Raw genomic sequence first — 19,083 nt, forward strand, 5'->3', positions numbered from 1 at the left:
GTTATTGTTCACCTTCTTGACGTCACTCAGTCCTTGTTCTTATGTGCAAGGGGGCGGGGGGTGCAAGACGTCATCTTGTCTGTGTGTTGTGTGCGTGTGCACTGCTCATTGAGAAACGACGATGTCCAAAAGCTTGAGCAAAGTTCAATCCGAAGGAGCTTCCCTGCCGCCCGTCTTCATTCTCTTGAGAACATTTTGTTGGGTGAGAAAACGCCAAAGAGCGAGAGGAACTGTTGCGAAAAGTGAAATGTCACGATGGCTGCATGCACGTGGAAATTTGCAGCCGATCCGGTCCGTGCGCGATGAAAGTCGCGTCAAGTCCTTCCGAAACGGGCAATAAATAGGCTGTGCGCGGCTTGTGGCTACCTCGACGCTCACCGGGACCTCGATGAGCGGAAGTATCTCGGCAGTTTGTAGCTTTCATAATAAAGGTTAGGGTTCGCAAGTAAAACGTTCCTCTACTCGTGCATGTGCGACTCATGATTTTTTCCCCCATTATTATCGTTGATTATTCTTTGCTGCGCCGCTTTCTTTCTAACGTCTGCAAAATTCAGTCTTTTATCATCAGCGCAGTGAAAATGAGTGCAAATGTGAATATCGCTGCGATCAGACAGAATTGTTGTGCCTCCAAATCTTTAGCAGATAAAGCCTTCAACGTTGCATCGGGATAGAGAGAAAGTGTGGACTGCTGACCAGTAGTTCAGATAAGTGGTTTTCGACCTGAGTCCAGTGGTGTCGACTTGATTTACGGCGCGTGCCCCGAAATGTTCTACTACTTTGCACTTTCTTGACCAACACTGATGCATATGTAAGTACAATACATTTACTGTTGCCTAAAACAGGGACTGCGCAGAGAACAGAATGGCTTTTGCAGTCTGGGTGGCGGACAACAATGCATGAAGTCAGACCCATCACTTTCTTAAACTACAAACAACACATGCACAGCTTCAATAATATCTTCTCCCCAGGACCTCAGATGTAGCGCTGAGTGTTTCTCTCCAGGTTCCCTCTGCATTTCCATGCTCGCCTCACTCATGCCCCCTTTAAGTTGTTGCCCGATCGATAAACCATACGTTAATTAACCGAAGAAAAAATATCATTTAGTATAGTTCGCCCTCCTACCTCTAGTCATATTGCGGTCCTTGCTGCATGTGTACCTTAAAACATGAATGATAAAAAAAAGAAAGCCGCAACCATAAATATATCATACCACGTGACTTCATTTTCAATTATGTAAACATGTTTGATTAGTGTAATGACTGTGAATATGCTATTTAGACAATAGTATCGAATTAGTAACAAACTTGTTTTTATTCAGTCCGCAGCATAGTTGATGAAGTCAAACAACACATTTTCAATGCAAAGGGGATGATGTGGTTCTATAAAATAAAAATCCAATTGAAATATCTTTCATCATTTAGCTGAAAATGGGTCATCTTTCACAAATCAACACTCGGTATCAATGTCTATTTTGACCCGTTGTCCCAAAAAAACTTGCATGGATAATACATATCGTCGCTGTCCTGTGAAAAACACTTTCACATGAATGCGATGTCTGTCACGTGGAAACACCATTCATGTAAAAATAAGGAAATGAAAAAAAAAAATGGAGATAAGTGTTTTTTCACATGACAGCGAAGATATGCATTATTTTAAAGGACAGTTCTTTTCCCTTTGTTACTGAATCCAACATTTTGTTGGGAAATTCCAAATCTTTATCCAGTTCCAAAAAAAAAAATCAAATCATGAACCAGACGCACGCAATATCTTTCTGAAACAATGTTATAGTGTTGCTTTTGTCTTTGTGCTCCTGAATTTGCCATCTCTTGGCACAGGAAAGAAATGCTCCTCGGAATGAAACAAGTTACTTTGACAAGTGCTGCTCTCAGTCCCGCGGCGGCTTGGGAAGTTTCGTTGGCGGCCCTCGTGACGTCACAGGAGGCCAAGCCAATGGCTGGCCGCGTGGGTGGGGCTTGCTCGCATCTGGATGGAAAACATCTGGACCTGCGCGCGCACACAGACACGCACGCAGAAAGGCCGCTGTGTTATTTGGACACCTATAGACTTCAGTCATCTTCATCATGTGGAGAAACAAACTCCTCCTCCTCCTCATCATCATCATCATCAGCTGTGAGTTGTGTGACTGTGCGTGTGTCCGCGCGTGTGTGCTGGCGGTGGGCTCGGGGCGTAGTAAGAGAAGGGGGCCGCTGCTTTCATTTGGTCTGGCTTGCTTTTCTTTCTGGGACACGCTTGTTAGCCTGAGCGGATGCGTGCGCACGCACTGCAGCTGAAAGTTTGATCCAGCTGGGAATCCTCCTCCTCCTCCTCCACCTCCACCTCCTCCTCCTGCTCCTCCTCCTCCTCCTCCTCCTCCTCCTCCTCCTCCACCTCCTCCTCCTGCTCCTCCTCCTCCTCCTCCTCCTCCTCCTCCTCCATGTTTGCGCAGCAGACTTTCCCGCTTCGCCACCTGTGCGAGCGCTGATCGATTCTCGCCTCTTTTCTCTCCGCTTGTACCGGCAGCACGCGCGCCAGGCAGGTCTCGTGCCACCTGCGGCCGTTGGGCACTCTCTGCCGCGGGCCGCGCGTCTGCACCATCCGCATCGCAAGTCTTCCGCATCGCGCCCGCCACGGGCTACCGGAACAAAGCGACGCCACGCACGCTCGCTCCGCGCCATCTTTCTACCGGCCGTCCATGCCAGATGGACAGAGGAGAGATTATCCATTGTAAATGTGATGGACGTCAAGAGAAACAAACTGTTGTGTGTGTGTCGATTTGGCACACACGCACACTCAGACATTTTTGCGCAGCTCGGCGCCAGTCGCGCTCGTCTCCGGCCGCAAAGACAAAAGACGACAGTGTGTGCGTGTGTGGCGTTGGCGTCCAAGTAGTAGTCGGGTGTGAAAAGAAGTCAAGTGGCCCTTTGAGGCGCCCAAGGTCGGAAGGCCCGCAAACGGCCGGTTGCCAAGCCGGCCGCCGGCGTGATGGCGGCCTGCTGAACTCACGCGCGTGAAAGTCGGGAGGTCCCGCCCGAAGGCGCAGGAGGAGGAAGGCACCAGGCGCAGTGACAGTGTGCGCTCGTTCGCAAGGCAAAGCAAAGCAAAGCACATCGCGGGCCGGGAAGACCCTCAAAGTGTGGAACAAACAACATCAATGTGCTGAAGGGAGAAGAAGGGAAAGTTCCACGGCTGTTGTGAGCCCAGAGGAGACGCAGCGATACGCGCACACGCAAAAGGCCCCTGTTGTCCACAAGAGCCCCCCAAAAAGCAACGGGTGTGAAAAGCAAGGCCGAGGGCTGTGGATTTGGACTGTCGTCTGACCGAATCCGACCGTGCGTCGGCTTTACTACCGAGCGAGCGAGGGCGCCGCCAATGTCCTTCGAGCCAGGCAACAAGGAGCCACCTAAAAAAAAAACACAAAAAAAAACTGACGTCGAGATGAGCTCCATTCAAACAAAAGTGACAACAAAAGCAAAACATCCAAAAGACAACATGAAAACTGACACACAACAAAGGGAGTCAAGTTGCAGCAGACGCCGATTCAAACGCAAACGCGAAGACAAAATGTTTGGCGACAGGCCAAACGCAAAAGATGCGCAACACGCTCGGCCGCGGAGCCAAAATGAAAGAAAGCTTGAAGGAGAAAAAAAAGCTGGCAAAGTTGATTGCCAAGAAAAAGCGGCGACGACGGCGACGACGGCGACGACGACGACGTGAGAGTGACGCAGCCCGCCGAATAGAAAACCAACAAGGAAAGGGACTTTGAAACCGACTTTCTCGAAACTGGCTGGTGCGCTCCAGATCCCGATGGCCTTGCGGGCTCTTTTCAACACTTTCCGTCAGGGCGGACGCCGAGCGAGCGGATGAGCAGCGCGCGAAGGGAACAAGGCCATCCTCCGCCAGCCGCGTCATCGTTAAGTCCCACCTTTTCACAGACTCGCAAAAGACGGCATTTTCCCACTTGGACTCTTTCTTGGCAGAAGACGGAGCGGACGGGCCGGCGGGGCCCGGCGAGGTCCGGCGGGGCCCGGCGAGGTCCGGCGGGGCCCGGCGAGGTCCGGCGGGGCCCGGCGAGGTCCGGCGGGGCCCGGCGAGGTCCGGCGGGGCCCGGCGTCTCGTGACTCCAGCGCGGACTTCACTCTTACAAACGGCAAGTGTGCCAAAGAGTGGCGTCCGTGGATAGGGAAGGCGAAGGCCCGGCAGGCGGTAGGCAAGGCGGCGGCCGTCTTAGAGCCTCGCTCAAGTCACAAAGAGGCTTCAATCCCACCCCGTGGCCTGAGCTTGACTTTCCGTCAGCTTTTCTTTGCGTTCATCTTCACCCTGCGTCTCTCCTTCACGTCAACCGGTTGGCTTTTGGCTTCCACCTGTTCCCCAGCAATCGACTCGGCGCCACTCGCGTCTCGTCCGGCTGCGCCTCGTTGTCTCAAAGGTTTGTCTGTTGGTTTTCGGTTCGCTGCTTTTGTGGCAACCGCGTCGGTTCACTGTCGCTGTCACGGGGGGCACCGCCTTGTGGACAGACATCGAGGTTTGTTTGAAAACAGGAACGCTCTCCCGCTTCCTACATTTGGGTGCTCCAACGCCACGGAAATGGGTGACCAAAAGGAGCGGCCAAAGCCGCAACGTCATCAGCGGATGCCTGCCGGGAAGGCGCGGGAGCGGTCGGACTGCGGGACGCTCTGGCGACCCTCCATCGCCAGAGGAGGAAGGCGCTCATTGAAAAAGAGCTGCTTGCCATTGCCGACCGATGTGCGGAAACGGGATGGACCAAGCGTGAAGCTTGAAGGGGGGCTCGGCAGGAGGCCGTCGACTGCCGACATACAGCCGGCCCGCCCGCCCGAGAAGTCGGCAAAGCGCAAGATTTGAGGCGAGCGCTCGACGATGAGCAGAACGACCGAGAAAGACCAAGACCTGCTGCCCAAGCAAATCAAAAGGCAATATGCGCACCGCTCGGCAGAAGGCGCGCGAGTTCGGGTCGCCTCGGGCGGCCGGGACGGCGCCGGCCGGGCCGCGGCCAAGGGGCGCGCTCGTCACCGCGGAGCGGCGACGCTCAACAAGGAAGACCCAAAGGAGACGCTTTGTATTGGCCGCACGCGTCTCCGCACATCCAGGGGGCGCTGTCTCTGCGTGTGCCGCTTGGAGCCACCGCTGCCGGCGCGAGAACAACCAGCAGACTCTCTGGCCTCCTTCCACAAACGGCAACGTTAGGGAAACGCCATAGCGGCGCCATCGAAGGCGACGTTGACATCATGCCACGTCAAGGGGAACGCTCCCATTCCCATTTCTTTCCATTCCTCTCTCACACGTGGATGCAAACGCAGTCCGGAGGTGGCGCCCGTCCGACCGACGTGCACGGCGCAAATAGCACAAAAGGCGCAGCGGCCAACAGAAGGAAGGATTGCACAAAATCCTTGAAGAGGCGTCAGGGTTGGGAGTGGCCCGTCACGAGGCGGCGTGACGTCACGTGACTTCAGGTTGCACCCGTCCTTTGCACCCTTTGCAATGTCGGCAAGCGTAAGCCAAAGTGATTTGTTTGGAGCCGATGCTCGCCGATCTGCGCTCCGAGCTAAGGATGTTGTCGTTGTCGTTGTCGTTGTTGTTGCGGTCAGTGTCGGCGGCGGCGTTTGGCGGCCATCTTAACTTCAACGTGTGCATGTGGTGCGACGCGAGCAGTCCGACGTGCGGCGAGCGCCACGGGGAGCGCGTCTGCTTCTCCAACTGCTCCCTGTCCTCCTTTTGCTCCTCCCCGCACGACATCTGCGTGGCCCTCTGGTGAGCGAACATGCTAACAGGCTAACACGTTAGGGCACTCTAGCGCCGATGAAGCCAAAGTTACGAGCGCGACCGTGTCATTGCCGGCCGCTAACGGGACGAGTGGAACGCGCGCTGACGCAGCGGCACTCCTTGTGTGTAGGCACGAGACTAATGCGAGCGTGTGGGTGCGCACCATGTGCCACAATCCCGCGCGGCCATTGGAGGGCCCGGGGGGGTCAGAGATTCTGCTCAACTCCACGTCCCACGAGTGTCACATGATCGGAGCGGCGCCGACCGACGGCGGCCCGAAGGTGTGCGCTTGCCGCGGCCGGCACGAGTGCAACGACAAGCTCATCTTTGGCCGCCGCGCTAACGGTGAGCGACTACGCGCACCGACCAACATATAATGTTCACCTATCACCGCATACGCCAGCAAACTCACGACGAACGATGCTCTTATGTTTGCTAATCGACAAGCTCGCAAAAATGCCAACAAACCTAAAAGACGAACACTACAGATGCTAGTTGAAGTTCCATTGGCTAGTAAAGATGCTAACACACAGGAAGTAGCATCCCTGCCCGCATCGTAATTGTGATGTGGTTACGCCGCTGCGGTTGTTCAGGTTTATCCTCCGTGCGGGACAAAGACGTGATCCCAGTGGTCCTGGTCAGCCTGGTCCCGCCCGTTTTGGTGCTCGTCATCGCCACCGCCCTCTACGGTGCCCGCGCGCGTTGCCGTCGCAAAAACGGACGCCCCGGGCCCCCGCGTCCGCCGACCCCGGCGCCCGGCCCCGGCCGGACGGGAAAGAACACTCTGGAGCTTCTTGGGACGGCGGCCCGGTCCGGCGCGCCGGCGCCGGACGTCCGACTGGAGGTGGCGGTGGGCGGCGGAGGCTTTGCCCAGGTGTGGCGGGCCCGGCTGCCGGACCAGGGTCCGAACGGCGCGGGCGGCGGCTCGACGCTGGCGGTGAAGGTCTTCCCCGCCGCGCAGGCGGCCTCCTGGAGGCACGAGGGCGCCATCTTGGCCGAAGCCGGGATGCGGCACCGCAACGTCATCGCATTCCTGGGGGCGCAGGTGACACGTCACATGACAATACATGTTGCCTGACGGGCGTTACTGCGCTTACATGCTGCAGCGCATGCATGTTCCAGGACTAGACATTGTAGATTAGTCCAAGTAGTGCCAGCTGTGCCGGGAAAGATGCGACTCGAGATGATGCAAACGCGAATGAACGTGCTGCTGCTGCTGCTGCTGCTGCTGCTGCTGCTGGTGCTGGTGCTGCTGCTGCTGCTGGTGCTGGTGCTGGTGCTGCTGGTGCTGGTGCTGCTGCTGCTGCTGCTGCTGCTGCTGCTGCTGCTGCTGCTGCTGCCGCCGCTGCTGCCTGTGCTACCGTGCCTGTAAATTTGCTGCTCAACAGGTGAGGGGCGGGGCCCACTGGCTGCTTCTAGCCTATCACAGGCTGGGCAACCTCCAAGACTTCCTGACGGCGAACGTGCTGGACTGGAAGCGGCTGGTCACTATGGCGAGCGGCCTGGCGCGCGGCCTGGCGCACCTGCACACGGAGACCCTGTGGCCGCCCAAGGTAACGCGCGCGCGTGTCAGCTTCGCACGTCAGCAAGGAAACGGACACGCGTTGACGGTACACACGGCTCGCTCGGAGCACGCTGATACCGTTGCACTCGCGCGCGCGCGCGCATACGAAAACGCACGCAGACGCGCAAGGTCAGCTGTGCTAGTAAGCGTAGTTTAGGAAGCGTCTAATGAAGGTGTGACACGACGTGTCTTGTTGTCACGTGCGTTTGTCAACATGCTGGTGAAAAGAGTGGAAGGAAGCTAAGGTGTGCGCCGGCCTTTCAGGTGTCGGTGGCCCACCGCGACGTGAAGAGCAGCAACGTGCTGCTGAAGGACGACGGAGACGTGGTCCTTTGCGACTTTGGCCTGGCCATCAAGCTCCACGCCGAACTCACCGTGGACGACTTTGCCAACTGCGGACAGGTAGCCCCGCCGGCCGCGGGAGTGGCGCTGACGCATGCCGGGCGACTCCACTCCACTGTCTAGCGTGACGTCGCCTGTCATGTGAGGCGACGTGACCCGACCTACCCCCCGCCTCACGCTGACGTCATTTGAGCTAACGCACTGTGACCTTTGCGTCTTGCGAGGTGGGCACGGCGCGCTACATGTCCCCGGAGGCGCTGGAGTCCCGCGTGAACCTGGAGGACGGCGAATCCTTCAAGCAGATGGACGTCTACTCCATGGCGCTCGTCCTCTGGGAGATGGCGTCGCGGTGCCGAGCCATCGGAGGTAAACGACGGCAACGCGTCCGCCGGGGCCACGGCAACCGCTCCAAGTTGCGCACATGATCGCTCGCGTGCGTGCAGACGTCGACAGCTACGCGCCGCCGTTCAGCGGCGCGGTGAGCGAGTGTCCGTGCGTGGACATGATGCGTGATTTGGTCATCGGGGAGCGCCAACGCCCCGACATCCCACCAAGATGGACGCGGCATCGGGTAAGCGCGCCGGCCGGGTGCTCGGCGCGGACGTGCCAGCATGCTAACTCGCCTGTCCCGTAGGGGATGAGCGTCTACTGCGAGACAGTCACCGAGTGCTGGGACCATGACCCCGAGGCGCGCCTCACGGCGCACTGCGTGCTTGAGCGAATGCGCGCGCTTCGGAGGCGCGAACGGGAACAAGGGCGGCGGGAAGAAGGAGGCTCGGAAGAGGACGAAGAAGAGCGGCCATGTTGAAGGGCGTCGCCGTCGACCCGCTTCCCGTTATTCTCCCGGGGAAGGCGGGGGCTCGCCTCCATGCCGACGCCATCGTTTCATCAATAAGAGCTAGCTAGCTGTCCGCCGCTCACCGCGGGAATGCCGAACCAGGCGACGTCAGACGTGTGATTGGCGCGGGCGACGCGACGGGCGGGAGGGCGGGCGGGCCGCTCGGCAGAGCGGTGGGGACGCAGCCGCCAAAGCCGCTGACAACAATCGGAAAAAGCAAAGCTGCCGCCGCGGTTGGCTCCAACCTTGCGCATCAACGTCATATGGACATGCTTGCAAGGCGCAGGCATGACTAAAAAGGAATGGAGAACTTGGGGAAAAAAACGAAATAATAAGAATCCAAAAAAGAACTGAAATCAACATGAGCATGGAATCCGAACATCCTGAAAAAGAAAATCAACCCGGTCACGATTCAAAGTAAGAAAAGCAAGCGTGGACATTGTCAAAATCAACATTGGCCAACAGTGAAAAAGAAGCACGATGAGCAAGTCGGTAGCGACGTCGGGACAAGGAAGAGTTCATCAACGCTTTATAGTCATACAATTAACGTGACATTCAGTCAACAGGGACATTCAACAAACACTAAACAACCACATGTGTTTGATTACAAATAAAAATGCCTACAATTCCATAAAGATGAATGAAACTCTTCTTTCCCCCCCCCCCCAAACTGAAGTAAGTAACCAAGACAACTTTAAAAAATTAAGCTGAAATGAAATGAAAAAGGAACTTGATGACAAACAAATAAGAGATCGGTGTCACGTTAGCCAATTGAAATTCCACTTGGACATGAGTTTCAAAAACGAAGCTCAAAGTCAAAGTGCCGATGGATGTCCTTCATTTGAAATTTGAGGATGAAGCATGAACCGTACGGAGAAGGGCGCACCAAAGTTGAAGACGGGTTTTCACTTTTTCAATCCACCGCCGTCTGTCCGTCTAAAGATTTCCCGGCAAAGCCTCGGGGGCGGATCCGGACGGCGCTTCCGCCGCCGCCGCCGCCGCCGCCGCCGCCGCCGCCGCCGCCGCCGCCGCCGCCTCCGCCTCCGCCGCCTCCGCCTCCGCCTCCGCCTCCTTGATCCACGCGAAGCCCACCTGGGTGCCAAAGTGAGCGCCGTCCCGCACGTGGGAGAAGAAGTCTCGCGGGTGGCACGACGTGCACGGCGCCACGCTCGAGTCGTCCTGAATATGGTGCGACAGGATGCCCGCCTCCTCCAGTTGCAGCCTGCCAAACACACACGGACGCAAGGGGAACGGGACGGTCGCCACTGAGACTGAGAAGACGAGCAGGAAGAGGGACAGCAAAAGCGGCAGTGAGAGGATGGACGAACGGGGTTCCGAGGAGGAGAGGGAGATCGTGGGCAAGAGGCGTGGGGAGAAGAAGAGAAGGAGCTCCGGGGAGAGGGATGGAAAGGAGACCGGGAGGAAGAGCGCTCGAGGAGGCAGGAACGAGCATGAGCGGAGGCTGGAAGAAGAGCGGAAGAAGAATGGGGGAACGCCAAGGAGGAGCGGGACCAAGATCGCCAAGAGGCTCAGGGAGCGTGCTTAAGGCTGCGGCAGGAAGGGGGGAAGGTTTTCGTCTGCGCCACCTGTTGGCCAGTCGTAAGTCAACGTTGGGGGGCCCGCGCGCCCGCGAACGGCGGACGCAGTCCGGCCGGAAGCGGGCGGCCTGTTCCGGCTCCAGCGCGAAGCAGCACGGACCCACCGAGGGGCCCAAGACCACCAGGATGTCGGCGCGAGAGCAGCCCAGCTCCGTCGACATGGCCGACACCGTTGCCGTGGCGACACCCAGCAGCGTTCCCCTCCAGCCTAAAAGGGAGACTTGGCTTAGCTTCGTTAGCATCCTTGGACTCAATGATCTGGTAGCAGCGCTGCAGCTGTATGAGCACAATTCCAATTCCAATTAACGGTCAGCGAATGTCGAGTCATGAGGATACTACTGGCATGTTCATGTACCGGCGGGTAGGCTAAGTAAGTAACTAGCGCGTTAACTGGCACATTAGACGGTGGTTGCGGACATTCGCATTCATGCAAGCGGGCTCCTTCTCAGCGCGCCGAACGGACGGCAAGTGGACCGCCGTGTTTGTCTTAGGAGACGATTGGCCCGGCGTCCCATCCGAGGAGGCGTCATCGGCTCGCTTAGAACTGCGCCGGTCCGACTTGATGCGGAAACGCCGACTGTTGATGCTAAGGCCGCGCGCTACGTTGTCGAAGGTGTTTCTGGCCTTGCTTTTGTTGGCTGTTGTTTACGAAGGCCTCCACCGCGACGATGCGGTCTACCTGCGTGAGCGACGCCCACCGCTTTGGCCACGGGATCAGCGAAGAGCATGGGGATGCAGTCGGCGCCCGGCGCCGCCAGGACCTCCCCCGGCCGGTCCGTCACCGCCGCGTCGTAGCGCTCCGGCTCGGCTTTGCCCAACACCCACACGCGACTGGAATGCTCCACCTGCGCCGCGACGGGCCGCTTCCTGTCAGAAGAGCGCAGAGGACCGCCGCGGCCCGAGAACAGAAGCGGGCACGTCCGCACTCACCTTGACCATGTGTAGCGGACGGGGGTAGAATCCGGCGTGAAGCGCCAGACGACGGCGGTTCTCGTGGACCAGGGCCGCAGAGTCTTGCCGCCTGGGGCTGCTGAACAAGTTCAACGACGACAAGGTGGGCACGCGCGACACGCCGCCGACACGCGTGCTGAAGCCGTGGCCGAAGCGCTCTGATGCACGGGAAGTCGTCCGGACGGGACGGGACGGCGACGAGGCGGGACGGCCACAAGACGGGACGGCGACAAGACGAGACGTCAAGGCGGGGGGAACGAGCGGCCAGTCCTTGTTATCCTGTCTACGTGTCGCCGATGTCTGTCACGTCATCTTCCAAAGCGCTTATCCTATAGAGGGTCGCGGGGAGGCGCCGGAGCCTATCCCGGCCGGAGCCTATCCCGGCCGGAGCCTATCCCGGCCGGAGCCTATCCCGGCCGGAGCCTATCCCAGCCGGAGCCTATCCCAGCCGGAGCCTATCCCAGCCGGAGCCTATCCCGGCCGGAGCCTATCCCAGCCGGAGCCTATCCCGGCCGGAGCCTATCCCGGCCGGAGCCTATCCCGGCCGGAGCCTATCCCAGCCGGAGCCTATCCCAGCCGGAAACGGGCGAAGGCAGACGAACACCCCGAACTGCTCGCAGGGCACACGCAGACACTGAGCGGGAATCCAGCCCACGCTGCCCGCACACAACTCAGGCGTGTGCACCACTACGCTATCGGTGTCGCAGATGTCTGTCAAAGCCAATTCTTCCTTTGGCACGGGCAGACCGCCCGCCGCTGTTTTTCTTCCTCGGACCTTTCGGAGCGCACCAGTAATCCGGCCGACCTCACGAAGGCGAAAAGGAGGAAGTGGGTCCGGCTCGTAGTGCTCCGTTCTCACGTTTGGGAATTCTGTAGGGAGCCGATCCGTTTGTCTATCTTTGCAAGATATCGGTCTCTAATTCACGTGTCAAACCCGAGGCCCGGGCGCCAGATGTGGCCCGCGACATCCTTTTATGTGGCCCCCGAAGGCAACTTATGTGGCGACTGCATGTTTCTTTCTAATTGTCTTCACTTTTAACAGAACTGAGATATTGCGAGATTTTTGGTACCCAACCTCCCTTTGAAAATAGTTTAACATTTTTATTTATTTATTTTTTTACCGGTCAATGATTTCAAAAAGTAGTTACCATCAATTTGCTGTGTATATGTGGTGATATTAGGCGTTCGTTTACAGTATACGGGTACACAACCATAGCGGCCCTCGTAGGGAAACCGTAAGTGTACGATGTGGCCCGCGACAAAAACGAATCTGACTCCCCCGGTCGAATTGATCCTTCTAAAGCCCCGCCGATTTCTTGCATTTGAACATATTTTTGAATCGACAAATACGCAGCCTTTCACGTGCGTGCGTTCACCGTAGCTCCCAACATGGCGGGTGATGACCCACTGAAAAATGGTGTGCATCATTGACTCCGTTTTAGTTCAAACGGTTGCACCAAATAAAATTTGAATCCCTCGATTTTTTTTTTTTTGAAAGCAGACTACACGTGTTCATTAAAAACGAAATAAAATGGATTCAATTCAAACATTTGCGTCAAGGTAAGAGTCAAAGCGACGACGGAAGTAATCAGTCATGACAAATATCTGCGTGTGGCCTTTCGGGTTTGTGACAATGTCGAACAACGAGAGTCCAAGTCGTCTTAGAAAAGTGAAATCCACTCCTAGAAAATCACCCGGACGAAAAGTCACACGAGAGGAAGTCACGTGACGCGCAGTGAGTCAACTCTCGGTGACTTTGCATTCATCACACGCATGGCACCTTTTGCGCTCACCTGGGATCAGCGCTGAGGCCAGCAGCCGGATGGCCCCGCCCACCGCCGGAAGTGCCCGCAGCATGGCGCTGACGTCACCCTCCACCTCTCGCGCAGAGGCGTCGGCGCCCCGCCGGGGCCGCCGGCCGCAGCCCAGCCGGTACGTGAACTTGTAGAGGGTCGTGAAGAGCGCGCGCTCGTAGCCCAGCAGCCGCGCGCGCCCCCGCGGGCTGGTGATGACGCGCAGCGAGAGCGCGCCCGCCTCGTCCGCCGCCCGCTTCAGGCGGTACACGCACGCGGCGGTGGCGCGCCAGTCCAGCAGGACGCGCGCGCCCCCGCCGCTCCACGCGCGAAGCGCCGCGTCCGTCACGTCGCAGCGGGCGGCGCCCGCGCACAGCACGAACAGGTGCGCGTGCGCGGCGGCTGCGGCTGCCTCCTCGCGGAACAGCCGCTCCGTGCAGCCGCAGCGGCACGAGTGCGCGAGGTCCAGCAGCACCGCCGCCACCGGCGCCGCCGCCGCCGCCGCCGACGCGCTCATCGTGCCGGCGAGCAAGTCTGGGCCAACGGGCGCCAAAGGCGACAAAAAGACCAAGAACAACTTTGGCTTCCTCTTCCGCAACTTGACGACCACGCGCCGAAGGCCACGTTGTGGATGACCAGACAAACAGGAAGGACCGAGCGCGTCACCGAGAGCATAAACCAGCACGCGCGCGCGCGCCCACACTATGACGGTGATGATGATGGCGAGCCACCACAAGACGGCGCCAAATCTCCACTTGATGCGTGCCTCTGCTGTGCGTGGACAAAGGCCTAGCCTATTTCAATTTTATTATTATTATTATTATTATTTATTTTTTTATCAAGCAGATGGCGAAGGCCTGCCTCGGTAGGCTGGCAACCCGTCAGCGGGGAAACACAAACGAGAAGTGATGGCACGCCTTGAGGGCTTTTGGAGGCGTCGAGAAGCCAGTTCGACATCAGCGACCTTGAGCATGCTGCTGAGCTTCAGCATCAAAGTGTCCGAACGATGCAGCGTTCTGGCAAATGTTTTGCCGAAACTGCGCGTGTGCACGTGTGCTGCTCTCGACTCGCTGCCGCAACCAAAGTTTCATGGCTGAAACCTCCGCCACGACGGAGATGCCGTCGTCTTCACACTGCGGGCGGGTCGTCGTCGCTCGGGGGGCGGGGCATCAGTCAACCTGCGGCCGTCGCGTCCTCATTGTTCCTTTTCGTTTTGGTCAGCGCTGTTTTAGGACTCGTAGGGAAAACATGGGTCACAGCACACCTTGTGGTTCATTTCGAAACTCTTTGGACAACTTGACACGCGCGCAAAAGCCGTCTTTTGTTCTGGGTTTCGCGCCGGCCCAAAGTCCCTTCCGCCTGTCAGCGCAATCCAACTAATTGTTGGCTTCGCTTCGAAGAACCCCAAAACACTTTACGGCTTGCTTTGGACTAAACACTATCGCACGTGGCTGGATGCCCCCCACCCCTCTCTCCAACTGGGATGTTTTGTAAGTCTAAAAGTTTGGTCGGTCTCTTTTGGATGGGTCCTTCTGCACCCAACTGCTTTCAGACTGCAGGACAACAAAGTGGCTCTTCTCATTATGCTGCTGCTGCTGCTGCTGCTGCTGCTGATGATGATGATGATGAAGGTTCTTCTTCTTCCTCTTGTTCTTAAGCGGCTTCGAAACGAGTTGTTGGTGGTGCAGCAGCACAGATGCTCCCCTGCTTGCATGGCCGATATTCGGACACCGCCTTCGTTGATCCCGCTCGAGTCACTCGTCGAAAGCTGCGAGCGCGTCTTGCGGGAATGGAGGAGGAGGAGGAGGAGCAGGAGGAGGAGGAGGAGGAGCAGGAGGATGCGCCCGCCCGTGGACGCGCGCGCCCCCGTGGGCAGGCGGGCAGACGCGCGCAGCGGCGGAAGCTCCTCTTGGCGCTTCATCTTCATCATCTTCATCGTCGTCGCGTGCCTGGCGGAGGTAAGAAGCGCAAGTGACGCGTGGATGGCTTGACTCGGACGTCGTCTTCGGATGTTTCGTTGAATGCTCGTTGGCTGCTTTCCATGAGTGCGCGCATGCACGCGCTTTTGCTGGCAAAGTCGCCGAAGGAAGGAGAAGCCGAAAAAAAATGCCGCGCTTCATTGACTCCATTTGATGCGGTTCCACGAAAGAAAATCGTCTGAATGCACATCGATGTTTGAAGCATCTACTTGAAAAAGATGATTTGATTTTGTGCCACCACTTGACCAAATCAAACGGAGCATCATTTGACGACTTTTTAGGAGCACAACGCATGCACGCGCGTCACCGTCCGCCAGCCAGCCAGGCAGGCATCGTGCGCGCCATCTAATTGGCGCTCGACGCCACCGCCTGTGTGACGTCATCGACGGCAGGCCTGACCTCATGAAAAGCGGCCCGCTCCAATCTCCACCGGTTCGGGGCAGTCTTTGCCCGACTTGGACTGCAGGTGACCACGTCCTCCCCCCCCCCCCCCCCCCCAGTCAGTTTGTCATGTTTGTCGGTCATGTGCCGTGCACGTCGCTTGGGAAAGGCGCGCGCCCTGCACTGAGTAGCAAAACAACCAAACCAAATCAGGCACCGTCGGCTTGTTGTGTTGGATGAAAACAAGTTTTGGGCTGCGCACTTTGACGGCCATTTTTTTGTGCAAGCCAACCCGGAAGGTTGGCTTAAGTCCCTTTTGGACTGACAATTGAGTCCTTTTGGACCCAACTGCTTTTTTCCCCCCCACCTCATCGCATGTGCTCAAATCCTTTTCGGTGCAGGCCACATTTGGCGCACGCATGTCGTGGCCCCCCTCACCGCTGGACGCATTGTAGCAGCGTGTGCGTGCGTGTGGCTGGCCAAAAGGCTTGTGGCTTGTGAAGCTCCAAGCTGGTCGAGTACACGCATGTGCTGCATATGTTGTCCTTTGTCAAGATGTCTTCAACAATTTTGTACTCTTTGAAATGTTGAATTTCCATTCCAAACATTTGCTTGACAACACATCGTCCCAAATGAACAAATTCTCATTTGGTGAAATGAAGCACAGTATGCCCGTGCGCGCGCGCACACTCGGGCTGCACAATAGGATGGCTATCGCCGTAACGGCCTACGGTACGGCAAAGACATGCCATCATTTGCATGTGGACTTGTCTGCTTTGATCCGAATGAGAGCAGTCAAACATGATCGGAGGGAATTGCAACGAATGAGCTAAGAAGCCCGCACCGAGCTTGCTGGCGTGCCTCTTTCGTTCGACAGGAAAAATGGCCTTTGTTGAGGTACGTGTTAAATCCCGCGTATGGCAAATGGCAGCTTTTCCCCTTTCGGCGCAGCCCTGCGCGCTTTGGACACCAAGCGGTGCGAGCGCGTGTGTGTGCGTGGATCGGAAAAGCGAGCGCGTCGGCTGCGCAGCCATCCAGGAGAGCAAAAGCCGTCTAATGGTGTCCGATTGCTGTCACGTGATGCGCCCCGCGCAACCTTCACTCGCAATTGTCGAAGAAAAGCAATCAATCGCTTTGCTTCTTTTCACTCAAAGGCTCGCGTGCGCCGCGCCGTCCGTCCGTAATCCTCTTTGTGTGTGTGCGCGCGCGCGTGCGTGCGTGCGTGTGTGTGTGATGGGAACGTCGTGAGGGGGTGGCGTGCGAGACAGGGGAGAGAAAAGCGGCGGACAAAAGCGGAAGCTGAAATTGGACCTTTGGACGTGATGGTAAACACACAATCTTTGCGCCCGGTTTTCACGGCCTCGGGAACATTGTTGAGCCGTTGGGACAAACGAGCGCCAAAGGGCCGAGGCACACTCGGTGAGCGGCGCCGCAAAGACTTTTGCTTTTCTTCCCGGCCGCGGAGGCCAAAGTTCACCACGTGCAGCGTCTTCATTCGCGCAAATAACAAACCACATTTGTCAAGACCAAAGGAGGAAGGAAGGACGTGCTTTTGACAAAGGTCAGTCACGGGCTGTTAGCGTGCTCGCTGTTAGCTTGACGCAAGGCTTGCGCTAGCAGCCAATCCAAAGCGGGTAGGCGTGTCCGCGTCAGCTCCTTGGGGGCCCCCCTATGAATGCGAATGAGGCACAATGTGTGTGCGTCATGTTTTGTAGTGTGGATGTCCTTGGTGCGTCGTATTTTGCGGCGGCGGGCTTGTTGATGGTTGTGGCCCCGCCCCCCGGCGACACGGGCAACGCACACGCGCGGCTACAAGTTGTCGTGGCGCGACAACAATGCGGCAGCTGACGAGAAAGGTGGCGCGCCGACCTTTAGCTTTGAAAAATCACCGCCGGCCTTTCCAGCGCCTCGTTTGCGCCACTGAGGACGGGAAACAAAGCGGCCGTGTTCACGCTTCAGAGCGCAAACGCGTCTTTTGGCTTCACCCTCATGGTCTTCATTGCCTTCATCGGCAGCAGCAGCTGTTGGGTGCAAATTAGCGTAGCATTAGCATCGTCAGCTTGACACTGTCACAGCGATTGCACTTTTGTGTGGGGTTGGATTTGAAAGCGTTGCGTTTGTGTACGTGGGGGTGCGCGTCGCATTGTGAGTTAGCCATCCTGCCCAATCAATGTTTGCTAGCGAGCCATCGAAAGAAAGAAGAAACGTGGCGCTGCTGGAAGAAATGCGCTCCCGTGCGCAGAACGGAAAGAAAGTGGGCCGAACGGCGTCGAGGACCGACTCGGCGGTAGAAGGCCGCCGCCGCCAAATGCGGAAAAATAGAAGCAAACAAAGATGACGTGCATCTTGTTTCGATTTGATATTTTTTTCTGGATTTGGCGGCTCGCGCGTCCGACGTGAAAAGGACGTCGTCGTCGTCGACGAGGGCCGACCGGCACCGCGCGGCTGGGCCGCAAATCCAGACGATGACGCTGACGATGACTATGACGCTGACGATGACTATGACGCTGACGATGACGATGACGCCGACGATGACTATGACGCTGACGATGACGATGACGCCGACGATGACGCTGACGATGACGATGCCCGGCCGTGCTATCGGCCGTCAAAGACGCAACGAAGGCGTGTCTGCCATCTAGTGGCGAGGGCTTATATGACAACTTGCTGCATACTCGCACTTTGGCACCACTCACATTTTCTCCCGAATGTTTTTTCTTTTGAACTCAGATTTGAGTTTCAAGGCAACAAACTTCTTTTTAGGTTGCATTTGGGTCCACGGGAAGAAAGCGGAAGAATTTGCCGTTGAAATGAAGCCAGTGAAATAAAAGGACTTGCATGTGCGGGCGTCCCCGCACTAGGACGAAAAGGTTCGGGGGTACGCGGCCCCCGCCACTGAGCGCGGCCCGGGAACGCCGGCGGCGTATTTCTTGCAAATTGTCTTTGAAGCGCCCTGAGATTGCGATGAGACAAGTTGCGAGCAGCGCCCCCGGCTTCAAATCCCGTGGAAAACAGCCCCACAAACTGGTCGGCGCATTGTGATTTCAAAGCTCGTTGTCCATCGGTTGATTGTGAAAAAGTGAAAAAAAAAATGCATTTGGTCAGGTGGTTGCAAAAAATGAAATCATTTGGCTGCACGTCCATTTTGGAAGCATCATCTAACTGGATGGAAAATGGAGCTGCATCCACACTCAGTTGGAGCCTCCTTCTTTGTGCCGTTTTCCCTCCGAGGGAAAGCGCGAGCAGAAAAATGACTTTGGCAGCCCTGCTCTACACCGTTATTTGGCGCAGCTCCAAATGGATGTGTCAGCTTGCGTGTGCGTGCGTGCGTGTGCGGGGTGAGTTTTCCCACAGCTTCCACATCCATCGTGATGCTTTTTCTCCTCCCGTCGCTTTCTGTCCTCGCCGGCGTCCATCTTGTTTATTTTTCCACCTCTTTGTCCTCGCCTGCTGCCCTCGCTGTAGCCGCCCCCCCCCCCCCCCCCCCCGTCTCTTCCGAGGCCCGCCCCTCCCCCGCAGGACATCTTGATCTATGTGCTGCATTGTGCGCAGCAGCACTGATGGAGCGACCGGCAAGCCGCGGTCGGTCGGTCGGTCGGTCGGTCGCGCGCTCTCCATCAGCTGGCGCGCGGCGAGGAGGCCGAATGCAGTGCATGAGGACGATGGGGATGTGATGACATCATCCGAATCTTCTGCTGTTGGCGTCCAAACCGAGAGCCTGGACAAAAGTATTGGGACACATCCGGGAAAAGGAGGAGGAGGCTGCATGTCGGGATCATGCGCGTGGCAACTTACTCGCGCCACGCGGGAGCCTTAAGCCACGTCGCAATTTCGCTTCGGGCGGTTGGCCGAAAATGGT

At 57.3% G+C, this 19,083-nt stretch overlaps 3 protein-coding genes across 26 annotated transcripts in view; 2 read left to right on the top strand and 1 right to left on the bottom strand.

Moving 5' to 3' along the window:
• Positions 1-66: 66 nt before the first annotated feature.
• On the top strand, positions 67-9,225 carry LOC147136943 (TGF-beta receptor type-2-like). 4 transcript variants are annotated; one of them, XM_086051030.1, is made up of 10 exons: positions 67-202; positions 1,836-2,130; positions 5,604-5,766; positions 5,909-6,123; positions 6,372-6,823; positions 7,167-7,331; positions 7,607-7,744; positions 7,909-8,050; positions 8,128-8,255; positions 8,319-9,225. In XM_086051030.1, the coding sequence occupies exons 2-10, from the start codon at positions 2,082-2,084 to the stop codon at positions 8,490-8,492; spliced, it is 1,626 nt and encodes a 541-aa protein (XP_085907156.1). In that variant the 5' UTR covers positions 67-202; positions 1,836-2,081; the 3' UTR covers positions 8,493-9,225. The 4 variants fall into 4 exon arrangements, with proteins under 4 accessions (XP_085907156.1, XP_085907157.1, XP_085907155.1 ...); XM_086051031.1 differs by lacking the exon at positions 5,604-5,766; XM_086051033.1 differs by lacking the exons at positions 67-202; positions 1,836-2,130 and adding an exon at positions 5,491-5,508 and having other exon boundaries at positions 8,319-9,132.
• On the bottom strand, positions 9,035-13,590 carry LOC147136944 (purine nucleoside phosphorylase LACC1-like). 3 transcript variants are annotated; one of them, XM_086051036.1, is made up of 5 exons: positions 12,865-13,583; positions 11,051-11,229; positions 10,800-10,965; positions 10,109-10,328; positions 9,035-9,744 (listed from the first exon to the last, which is right to left on the bottom strand). In XM_086051036.1, the coding sequence occupies exons 1-5, from the start codon at positions 13,379-13,381 to the stop codon at positions 9,459-9,461; spliced, it is 1,368 nt and encodes a 455-aa protein (XP_085907162.1). In that variant the 5' UTR covers positions 13,382-13,583; the 3' UTR covers positions 9,035-9,458. The 3 variants fall into 3 exon arrangements, with proteins under 3 accessions (XP_085907162.1, XP_085907160.1, XP_085907161.1); XM_086051034.1 differs by having other exon boundaries at positions 9,035-10,328; positions 12,865-13,582; XM_086051035.1 differs by lacking the exons at positions 10,800-10,965; positions 11,051-11,229 and having other exon boundaries at positions 9,035-10,328; positions 12,865-13,590.
• LOC147136945 (ecto-NOX disulfide-thiol exchanger 1-like) overlaps positions 12,979-19,083 on the top strand; it is an 18,437-nt gene continuing 12,332 nt past the window's right edge. For 3 of the 19 annotated variants that reach the window (XM_086051012.1, XM_086051013.1, XM_086051028.1), the window contains exons 1-4: positions 12,983-13,637; positions 13,711-14,354; positions 14,523-14,822; positions 15,125-15,309. In XM_086051012.1, coding sequence (XP_085907138.1) covers positions 15,246-15,309 — 64 coding nt within the window. In that variant the 5' untranslated portion in view covers positions 12,983-13,637; positions 13,711-14,354; positions 14,523-14,822; positions 15,125-15,245. Of the gene's footprint in view, positions 14,355-14,522; positions 14,823-15,124; positions 15,310-15,339; positions 16,122-16,157; positions 18,563-18,727; positions 19,082-19,083 lie in introns of those variants that run through there. The other 16 variants (XM_086051009.1, XM_086051007.1, XM_086051008.1 and 13 more) reach the window with 11 other exon arrangements.

The sequence above is a fragment of the Filicampus tigris genome, chromosome 14 (genome assembly GCF_054856515.1).
Source record: "Filicampus tigris isolate MCC_2025a chromosome 14, RoL_Ftig_1.0, whole genome shotgun sequence".
NCBI lineage: Eukaryota > Metazoa > Chordata > Actinopteri > Syngnathiformes > Syngnathidae > Filicampus > Filicampus tigris.

What these genes read in the sequence shown, in the direction of transcription:
- LOC147136943 (XM_086051029.1), top strand. Translation starts at nt 5,537, where the DNA reads ATGCTCGCCGATCTGCGCTCCGAGCTAAGGATGTTGTCGTTGTCGTTG. An exon ending in AGACCCTGTGGCCGCCCAAG is followed by an intron (nt 7,332 to 7,606) that starts GTAACGCGCGCG and finishes CCGGCCTTTCAG; the next exon opens with GTGTCGGTGGCCCACCGCGA. An exon ending in GCGGTGCCGAGCCATCGGAG is followed by an intron (nt 8,051 to 8,127) that starts GTAAACGACGGC and finishes GCGTGCGTGCAG; the next exon opens with ACGTCGACAGCTACGCGCCG.
- LOC147136944 (XM_086051034.1), bottom strand. Translation starts at nt 13,381, where the DNA reads ATGAGCGCGTCGGCGGCGGCGGCGGCGGCGCCGGTGGCGGCGGTGCTG. An exon ending in GGCCTCAGCGCTGATCCCAG is followed by an intron (nt 11,230 to 12,864) that starts GTGAGCGCAAAA and finishes CCCGTGCATCAG; the next exon opens with AGCGCTTCGGCCACGGCTTC. An exon ending in GGTGGGCGTCGCTCACGCAG is followed by an intron (nt 10,329 to 10,799) that starts GTAGACCGCATC and finishes TCTCCCTTTTAG; the next exon opens with GCTGGAGGGGAACGCTGCTG.